Genomic DNA, 10,499 nt, shown 5'->3' with positions numbered 1-10,499 from the left:
AACCTTGAAAAGAACAATCAATCATTTGTTGAGCGCTGTGTGCAGAGCACCTAAGTGCTTGGGAGAATAAAACAGTGTCGGTAGGCAAGTTTCCTGCCCATAAGGAGCTGACAGTCAGTAAGGGGGAGACAGACACAGATAAGATCAAAACTTACTGGAAACTGAAAGACTGTCATTCCTATTAGGAATTTTAGGATCGCGCCGTGAAGCTCCGACGTTTAACGTTAAAAAGCACAGAAAAGTCCCTAACGGAGTATCCCTTTGTAACGCCGATCGAAAATCAGGTTTCAAGAGAAGAGATGGAGTTTACAAGACCCCAGTTTGGTTTCAAAGCAAGAGTTCGATCACCCCTCAGATACATTCTGTCGTCCCACGCCCTCTTCCTTAAGAAAGACAACTAAAAATTACAAACTGTAATCAGAATACAAAAAGGGATACTCTATAAACGCTGTCGGTACCTCCGATGTTATCTAGTCTTCAAACTGAGTAAAATTAAAGTACACCAAGTTAATTCTAACTGTAGGTTCGTACAACGATCTCCAGACTTTTATTACGGACCTATAATTCAAGTGTAGGAGAATATGTGTCAGGGTTTAGGGTGAGGGAGAGGCTCGAAGAGTCTCCTTAGATATTTTTCCCTCCCTTTATATTTTATCATGCTTTTTCATTGTCCTTTGCCTACACTATTTCCAGCAAAGAGCTCTTCTGAAACTTTTAAGGATGCAAGTCACAACTTTTGGGAGGAAGAGAAGAAAAGAAAATCTGGTCAGGGAGAGGTGAGTTATGGTTAAAGGTTACGGCAACATTTCCACAGCCCACAATAATAATTGGAATCGTGGTATTTGTTAAGCGCTTGCTGTGTGCCAAGCACTGAACTAAGCGCTGGGGTAGTTACCACATCATCAGGTCCTACATGGGGCTCACGGTCTAAATAGGAGGGAGAACAGGGACTGAATCCCCATTTTGCAGATGAGAGAACTGAGGCACAGAGACGTTAAGTGACTTGCCCAAGGTCACACAGCAGACAAGTGGCCGAGCCAGGATTAGAACCCAGGTTCTCTGACTCCCAGCCCGGGCTCTTTCCCCGCTGCTTCTCTCTACACATTTTGATCTAAATTCTCCTACTGCTTAGAAGCCTCCCTCTGCACTTTCAATCCTAATCCTTCTGGACTCTCTAGGCAAAGAAAGGGAAACAAAAAGGGAAGGACACAGCCTACAGTATTGAAATCCGGGCCATTCGAGGGTTGGGAAGATCTATTTTCAGGGACAGTGTTAAGATTTTTGTAATTAATGAACTAGTGTGGCTCACCTAATTCTGATTTTATTCAATCAAACCTAACAGTTACTAAAGAATGGTTACTCCGGGGGGTGTCCCTTGATGCTCTTCCTTAGGGATTTCATTTCTTAATCGATCAAGGGTATTTACTGAGTGCTTCCTACGTGCAGAGCACCGTACCAAGCACTTGGGAGAGTACAATACGGCAACTGACCGACCTGAGTTGGAAGGGACGACTGTCGCTGAGAACTCAGGGACGATGTTTTGTTTTCTGCTCCGGGGTGGAAAAGGGAGAGAGAAATAGTGAGCCCAACGTAATGGCTTCAAGGGCAGCCAACCGGGAACGAGCACCAACGGAGGATGTCCCCGGAGTAACCGTCTCACTGTATCTGTACGGATGGGCAACGCCAAGCGGGCTTCGGGAAAACCACTCTCACTCCCAAAACTGTGGTCCCTGGCAATAAGAGAGGCCCAAAGCCAATCCATCGGTGGTATTTAGGGAGCGCTGACACAACATTGTCCTAAGCACTTAGGAGAGGAAAATACAACAGAGTTGGTACTCAAGTTCCCTGCCTACGACGAGCTTACATTCTAGAGGGGGAGAAGCCAAGTTGCGAGAACCTGGCCCCCAGCTGAGCCTTCTACTGCGTGGGAAAAAACTAGCTCCTGTTGGCCAGGCACCGAATCTAATGTTAATTTAACACAGGCTCATCGCGGCCTAGGATCATTTTTCTTCCTTCCCCCAGGCCAGCAGCAAATACACCTGTAACAAGCCTGAGTCGACGGCAACCAGATCCTGGCTCTTTACTAGATACTTTTTACTAGATGCGTGCTTCATTTCCCCGGGGAGACTGGACCCCACGATCAATCAATCAGTGGTATTTACTGAGCGCTTACTGCGTGCAGAGCGCTGAACTAAGCGCGTGGGAGAGGACAATACAACAGAGTTGGTAGATGTGTTCTCCGCCCACCACGAATTAACTGATTCAGTTAATAATATCTATCTGGTCAGCTATACGCTCCGTTTTTTTTTTTTTAAAAAAAAGGTACCATCTATTTGCTCTCACGGACGTTTTCCTGTAATGATTACAAATAACCGATACAACCGCCTCAAGTGCAACAGGACTTAGCATAAATACGCTGTACCCCGACCAGGGGATTCTGCCAACAGAGAGCAAGGCGATTCACTCGGAATACTTAATCGATGGTATTTACTGCGCACTTACTGCGCGCGGGGCACTGAATTAAAGCGCTTGGGAGAGTACGATGCAACAGTCGGTAGACGTGAAGATCCCTGCCTTCAGGGAGCTCACAGTCTAGCGGTACGAACGGCAATCAGGCTGAGCCTTACCGCAACTGGGAGTGGTAGTCGTTTGAATGGAAAATAATATTAAATTAAAAGTAGCCCAAAAGGGGACCTCCCCCAGAGGAATGCCTTCAGGAAGTCAGCATCTCTCCTCATACAATACACTAGGCGGGGTTTTCCAGACACCCGCGGTCGTTAAGGGGGAGCCGGAGGGGATTAATCACGTAAAAAAGGGGTGAACCTAAGTTTTTGAAGCCAATAACCGGGGAATTCTCGGTGACGGCAAGGAAGGCCTGGCAGCAAAGGACCCCACTACGACAGGTCTCCATCCCAAAACGGGAAAGGCCTTCCCGTGAGACGCACCACAGCTCCATTCACTGAATGGAAGTGCTGGAAGCGACTAATACAGCTCCAAAGTTGTCTTCACATTGTGCTCTTCTGAGAAAGGCGGGGAGGGGGCGGGCGGGGGATTTTAGCGTGGGGCTAAATCCCAGTGGCGGAACCCTGTGCTCAACCCAACAAGATGAGGCCCCAGGGAAGGCCCGTGGGCTCGGATGGCTTCGGGCTCAAAGCCGACGTTCCTTTCCTTGGGTCTGTAAGATGGGCCTTTCTCGAATATGAAACGGAGCCTGCGAAACTATTTTCTTTTCTTTTTCTTTTGTTGCCCCCTTCTATTTGTGCAGACTCGCGGGCTCTCTCGGGGATGGCTAAGAAACCTCTCAGTTGGGAACGGGACCCTTCCGGCGGTGACACGGCAATGGCCGGAGCGGGAGCGATTTTACTCGTAAGTGCAGATACATCTACCGGAGGCGGAGCGATACAACGGATACCACATTCTGCTGAGGTAAAATTTCAATATCACAGACATTAAGAGAGGGGGAAAGACCTGCCTTCCAGAGATTTCGTCACTTGGAGAACAGTGCGGCGGCGGGTGTCACCATCGCTAGCAAAAAATAATTAAGACATTTTACAGGTTGATTTTCAAAGTCTTCCGTTCGCATCTTTGACAATTGTGTTTCTGTGCGTATTAAAAGCTGGAGATCACCGACCGAAGGAAAATATGGCTTTTTAGCTCAGATATCCTACCCCCGGACAACGGTAGGCGTTCCGGGTCGAAGTCCACGATTTTCGATTCCAGCACATGTGCTTTGCACCTCAGAAGCGAGAGCCTGATAAAGGCACTTGGGAACGTAAGTCTTTAAGGGACTTCATAAGTGGGCTAAAAACTCACACAGTGCAGAACCGCCCCGTTAGCACTGATAAGGATCCAGCTAAGCTCCCAACCAGGGCTTTCCTTTCGACATCCAACATCGGCTAAAAACTCACATGGAACCAAATAAAGTCATCACTTCTCGGGTGTCACTAAAAGACAGAAAAGATTTTCTCTAACCAACCATAGAGAATGGATCTTGGCTTTCTCTAAGAACAGAATATATGGTTTCATTTATTTAAAAAATAAAAAAGAAACCAAAAAGAAACCCCCAAACCAACACCCATACCCCCTCCCTAGCCCCCTTCCCCCCACCCTAACGATGCCTGCTTCGAGAGACAAACTATCCGAACGCCGCTCCGTCCTTTTATCTGTCCTTTGAGGTGAGTTTTTCGATCAGTTCTTGGAGAGGGGCGAGTTCTCGTCTATCGATGAGGTTGAATTCCTGTGTGGGATGAGGGCGAGGAAGGGGAGGGGAGGAAAGAGGGAGGGGAAAGAAACCCTGTCACTTCAGTGGGATCGTACTACCCTGCAGAGGTGGTTTCTCGTTCAAATATTGCAACGTGTTGGAGAAAATTACAGAGCTAACCGGCCACTCCCCCCTGAAAATTTCCACCGTTTCCTTGAGAATCGTTAGAAACTTCTCCGTGAATATAAGCCGTGACCCAATACTATTATACGGCAGAGAAGGGACCCCTCCTGGGGACCAGTTCAAACTGGTTTAAGACAAAACCCGGGGAGACGACTCAAGGCAGTCGGAAGAGAGGGTGAGGAATAATTTGTGGGCGAGAGGGCTACGGGGACCCAGCTGAAGGAAGTGTCGGAGGCGGGAGATGGGTTATTCACTTCTAGACTTCATTCCTAGGCTCCGCCTCCAGATTGGAAGTTCCTATTTTTTGTGGCATTTGTTACGTGCTCACTATGTGCCGGGCACTGTACTAAGCACTGGGGTAGATACAAGTTAATCGGGTTGGACCCAGTCCGGGTCCCACCTGGGGCTCATAGCGTCAATCCCCATTTTACAGACGAGGTCGCTGAGGCCCAGAGATGTGAAGTGACTTCCCCAAGGACCCACGGCAGACGAGTGGCAGAGCCAGAAGTAGAACCCAGGTCCTTCGGACTCCCAGGCCTGTGCGCTATTAACTAGGCCACGCTGCTTCTCTTTGTGGGCAGAGAACCTGTCTGCCACCTCTGTGGTGTTGTATTGGCTCAGGCATTTAGTACGGTGCTCTGTACACAGTAAGCAACTCAATAAACAGCGTGGCTCAGTGGAAAGAGCCCGGGCTTGGGAGTCAGAGGTCATGAGTTCGAATCCCGGCTCTGCCGCTTGTCAGCTGTGTGACTGCGGGCAAGTCACTTCACTTCTCTGGGCCTCAGTTACCTCATCCGTAAAATGGGGATTAACTGTGAGCCTCACGTGGGACGACCTGATTACCCTGCATCTACCCCAGCGCTTAGAACAGTGCTCGGCACAAAGTAAGCGCTTAACAGATACCAACATTATTATTATTATTATAAACACCAATGATTGATTGATTTTAACCACGAGGGAGGATATGTCCAGGAAGGCAACCGGCGCGCTGGCTTCCCGTTGGAGTTGCTGGATGGACGACATGGGGTCGGATGGGTCCTGACCCCACCCCGTCTCTCCCCAGACACTTTGATTCCCCTCCTCCCCACTAAGCCACCTCCAGTCAAATCAATCACATTTACTGAGCGTTTCCTGTGGGCAGAGCACTTTACTAAGCACTTGGGAGAGCACATTTTAACAGAATGGGTAGAGATGTTCCCGGCCCACGATGAGCTTCCAGTTTAGAACCCTTGACCCTGCTCTGCCACATCCCCGGCCTCTCAGGAGCAATTGGCAGGCTGAGGGTGCCGATGCTGACTTATTATTTATTTTATACTGACATCTGTCTCCTCCCAGGGACTGTAATCTCACTGCGGGCAGGGAACGTGTCTGCTAAATCTGCGGTGCTCTCCCAAGCGCTTAGTACAGTGCCCTGCACAGAGTAAGCACTCCGTAAATACGATCGACTGACTGACATTGATATCAGCCTGCCCTGGACCGGCACGTCAGTCAATCTGCTTACTGTGGATGCAGCGCCGTATTAAACGCTGTATTAAACGCTTAGGAGAGCACCACCCAACAGAGTCAGCTCGGCATATTCATTCATTCATTCAATAGTATTTATTGAGCGCTTACTATGTGCAGAGCACTGTACCAAGCGCTTGGAATGGACAAATCGGCAACAGATAGAGACGGTCCCTGACTTCTTTTCCTGTGACTTTTTTTTTTCCTCCCCGACCCTTCGGCAATTTACCTTCCGCCGGTGATTCTCTAGCCCCAGGTAATGCGACTTACCTGAACGAAAAAGATAAAGTGCTTGAAGGATGTATTCAAGTGGGCTTCTTCCTGGAGCTGGATAACCGGATCAAAGTGCTGATGGTAAATGTGCGCGTACACCCGGAAAAGTCGCTTCAGGATGGTCTTGGCCACCGACATGAAGTTCTTCGGGAAAGGGACGCCTACGGGCCGGAAGACACGGGACCCGCCATTAGTCTCTCTTGGCCTCCGCGTCTCATCCCTCGTCCCTTCCGGGCTGAGGTGTTTTTTTTTTCTTCTTTGGGGGTTACTTGTTTTAGGGCTTACTATAAATCAGGCACTGGACTAAGCGCTGGGGTAGGTCCGAGCTAATCACGTTGGACACAATCCACGTCCCACACGGAGGGCTCACAGTCTTAATGCCCATTTTACGGATGAGGGAGCTGAGGCACAGAGAAGTGAAGGGACTTGCCCAGGCCACACAGCAGGTAAGAGGCAGAGCAGGGATCAGAACCCAGGTCAGTCTGACTTTCGGGCCCAGGCTCTATTCATTGATTCATTCAACAGTATTTATTGAGCGCTTACTGTGTGCAGAGCACCAGGCCAAATGCAGAAAGCATATATGTAGAGGAGGCATCTACCAAAACTGAAGAAGGCAGCAACTTTATTACAGCTATTACTGGTAGCGCTAATAGCGATGACAATAACTGTGGTATTTATTAAGTGCTCACGATGTGCCTGCTGTGTACTAAGTCCCGATGTGAACTAAGTCCCGAGGTAGATACGAGTTCATCAGTTTGGGCGCTGGCCCTGTCCCACAAGGGGCTCACAGTCTAAGCAGGAGGGAGAACAGGCATTTCAACTCCATTCTACAGATTGAGGCCTGGAGAAGGTGAGTGACCTGTTCGAGGTCACACAGCAGGCAAGTGGCAGAGGCAGGATTAGAACCCCAGTCCTCTGATCCCTGGGCCTTTGCTCTTTCCGCTAGGCCGTGCTGCTTCCCTACTACTGCTGCTAAAATTCATTAAGTCTTACAACCAAGAGTCACTTGAGACCTCTAATTCTGTCGGCTTAGTATTTTTCTCTCTCAGAAGCAAAAAATACGACTGCAAACAGAAGGGTCTCGTTCAGACGACCTTTGGATTAAGCAGGCTTGCCGCTCCTTGGCCAACAGAGACAACAATCAAAATCCTTTGGAAGAGAGTTTTCCCCAGCAAGAACCTGGAGTCAGTCGAGCAATCCATCAATCGTGCTTCCTGAGCACATACTGTGTGCAGAGCCTGCGCTAAGCGCTTGCGAGAGCACAATACAACAGAGTTGGCAGAAACGTTCCCTGCCCACAAGGAGCTTGCGGTCTAGAATCCACACCCAGCCCTGCTCTACCCGGATTCCACCGCTGATCCTTCTTTACCTATTTTAGACGGAAACAGGGTCTCATCGTCCAGCTGGTCTTGAACCCAGGTCATCAGGTAATCGATGTATTTTGGTGCGGAACACTTGATGGGTTTCTTTATGTTCGTTCCATCCGCCCAGTGGTACTCGTATCTGGATTCGAAAAAGAATTCAAGCGTCAGTTCTTCTGGCATAGGAGGGGGTAAATCCATCGATGGAATTTACTGAGTGCTCACCCTGGGCAGAGCACTGCACTAAGCACTACACTATACTAGGTGACTGTGGGCAAGTCACTTCGCTTCTCTGGGCCTCGGTTCCCTCATCTGTAAAATGGGGATTAAAGACTGTGAGCCTCACGTGGGACGACCTGATTCCCCTGTATCTCCCCCAGCGCTTAGAACAGTGCTCTGCACATAGTAAGCGCTTAACAAATACCAACATTATTATCATTATTACTAAGTGAGGTGACTTGCCTAAGGTCACACGGCAGACCCGTGGTAGAGCCGGGATTAGAACCCAGGTCTTTCTGACTCCCAAGCCCGCGTTCTATCCGCAAGGCCCACTCGTTTCTTCCCCGGCACTTGGCGCGTGCTAACTGAATGCTTACCAGATACCACGATGAAATAGCCAAGATTTTAAACTGTACTCTCCCGAGCGCTTAGTTCATCCCCTCATCTGTAAAATGGGGCCCCGCGGGGGACGGGGACTGCGTCCAACCCGATTCGCTTGTGTCCACCCCAGCGCTCAGTACAGTGCCCGGCACATAGTAGACACTTAAATACCACAATTCATTCATTCAATAGTATTTACTGAACGCTTACTATGTGCAGAGCACTGGACTAAGCGCTTGGAATGGACAAATCGGTAACAGATAGAGACCGTCCCTGCCCTGTGACGGGCTTCCAGTCTAATCGGGGGAGACGGACAGACAAGAACAATGGCAATAAATAGAATCAAGGGGATGAACATCTCCCATTACTACCGTCTCTTAAGTCTCTCCCTGGGGTTGGGGCAGTTAGCAGGGCTTACTTTGGGCCAGCGGACATGACCGGACAGCTCTCCTCCGTACAGAAATCAGTGATGGTCCCGTAAAGCATGTTGATCTGGTTGAAGAAATCCACAGCTGCGAAACATTCAACGGTGCATGAGGACACAGAGTTGGTGGGATCGGACCACCAAACAACGCTATTCAATGAGCACTCACTGCGTGCGGAGCACTGGACCAACCATCCGGGAGGCTACGCTACGACAGAATTAACGGACAAGTTCCCAGGCCTCGAGGAATTCCAGGAAGGAAATGCGCAATGCACGCCAACGAATCGGAGTTTCGTCACCCAGCAATCAGTCGATGATATCTGTTGAGCACTTACTATACGCAGAGCACTGTACCAACTAAGTGTTTGGGAGGGGACAATCTGATAAGAGTCGGAAGCCACGATCGCTGGCCTCAAGGAACTTTCGGTCTAGCGGAGGAGTCACCTGTCTCTCCGGAGCACCTACTGCCCGCAGAGCACTGTCTTAGGCTTTTGGGAGCAGACAGAGAGAAGCTGCAGGCAAAGGTCCTTCCCTCAAGGGGCTTACATTCCCAAGGGTCAAGGTTCTCCCCCGTCGGAGCGGCGTGACCTAGTGGATGGAGCGTGGTCCTGGGTTCTAATCCCAGCTCCACCACCTGTCTGCTGTGTCACCTTGGGCGTGACGCTTCATTTCCCTGTACCTCAGTTCCCTCATCTGTAAAATGGAGGGGAAGACTGTCAGCCCCGTCCGGGACAGGGACTTTATCCAACCCGATTAGCTTGTATCTACCTCAGCGCTTAGAACAGTGCTTGACACATAGTAAGCAATTAACAAATACCACAGTTATTCTTATTTTTAGAAAGGGCAGAACGGAGAGAGTGGAGGAAGCGGGGCTCAGCCCCAGAAATCCTTGCCGTTCCAGGTGACCGCCGGGTGTATTTCCATCGGGGACACGGGCCGCCATCAGGGTTGGGCGGCCGAAGGGCCGCGGCTTGGGGAGACCCTCCCTCCCTTAACGGGCCCCTGCCCGCACACCCGCTCCCCCCCGCGGATCCCGGCCCCGGGCACTCACTGTTGACGGCCACCCACTCGTTGAGGTCCTCTCCGTCGGGGAGCACGACGGCCATGCGCAGGTTGCCGCTGCCCAGGGTGGCCTCGGCGTGCTTCAGCAGCTCGTACTGGTGCGAGCCCTCCGGGATGTTCTTCTTCGGCTTGAAGGTTTTCGAGGAGCGGCTGCCGCTGCCGACGACAGGGAAACGGCCCGTCAGGACGGACGGGGGCGGCGGCCGGGGAGTCTCCGGCCCGGGGGCCACCCGCCGCCGGACGGGCCGAGACCGGCGGCTCCCTGCGTCTCCATCCCTCCCCATCCCGCCCACGGGGCTCCGCCCCACTTCCGCGGGGTCCATCCCGCCGGGAAGGTGGGGACCGAGGGGTTCCGGACCAGCCCACGCCTTCCTTCTCCCACAGCTTGGGAGAAGAAGCGTGGCCTAGTGGAGAGAGCACGAGTCTGGGGGTCAGAAGGATATGGGTTCTGATCCCAGCTCCACCACTTGTCTGCTCTATGACGTTGGACAAGTCTCTGAGCCTCAGTAACCTCATCTGTAAAATGGGGATTGAGACTGTGAGCCCCATGTGGGACAGGGACCGTGTCCAACCTGAGTAGCCTGTATCTACCCCAGTGCCTGGAAAACAGTAAGTACTTAGTACGATTTTTAAAAAGCCTCTTTACTTATCTGTGCCTCAGTTCTCTCATCTGCAAAATGGGAATTCAATACCTGTCCTCCTTCCTACTTAGGCTGGGAGCCCCGTACAGGATGTGATGGTCTTCTAGCTATGCCAGTGATGAGTACAGTGCTTGGCACAAAGTGCTTAATAAATAGCACGATTATTAATCTTAGGAGACCCCGAAGGCCCGGAACCATGTCTAATTTACCCCTTTCTTGGGCTTCTCCCCAGCACTTACCACAGTGCCGAT

The 10,499-nt window shown here is 50.8% G+C and overlaps 1 protein-coding gene across 1 annotated transcript in view; it reads right to left on the bottom strand.

Annotated features, from left to right (window-relative positions):
- Positions 1-3,991: 3,991 nt before the first annotated feature.
- MOB1B (MOB kinase activator 1B) overlaps positions 3,992-10,499 on the bottom strand; it is a 37,261-nt gene continuing 30,753 nt past the window's right edge. Inside the window, exons 2-6 of the mRNA XM_029073826.2 lie at positions 9,597-9,763; positions 8,540-8,633; positions 7,530-7,663; positions 6,158-6,321; positions 3,992-4,237 (exon numbers count right to left, since the gene is read on the bottom strand). Coding sequence (XP_028929659.1) covers positions 4,160-4,237; positions 6,158-6,321; positions 7,530-7,663; positions 8,540-8,633; positions 9,597-9,763 — 637 coding nt within the window. The 3' untranslated portion in view covers positions 3,992-4,159. The remainder of the gene's footprint in view (positions 4,238-6,157; positions 6,322-7,529; positions 7,664-8,539; positions 8,634-9,596; positions 9,764-10,499) is intronic.

Source organism: Ornithorhynchus anatinus, chromosome 10 (genome assembly GCF_004115215.2).
Source record: "Ornithorhynchus anatinus isolate Pmale09 chromosome 10, mOrnAna1.pri.v4, whole genome shotgun sequence".
In the NCBI taxonomy this organism is placed as follows: Eukaryota; Metazoa; Chordata; class Mammalia; order Monotremata; family Ornithorhynchidae; genus Ornithorhynchus; species Ornithorhynchus anatinus.
This window is presented reverse-complemented; position numbering and strand designations above follow the sequence as displayed.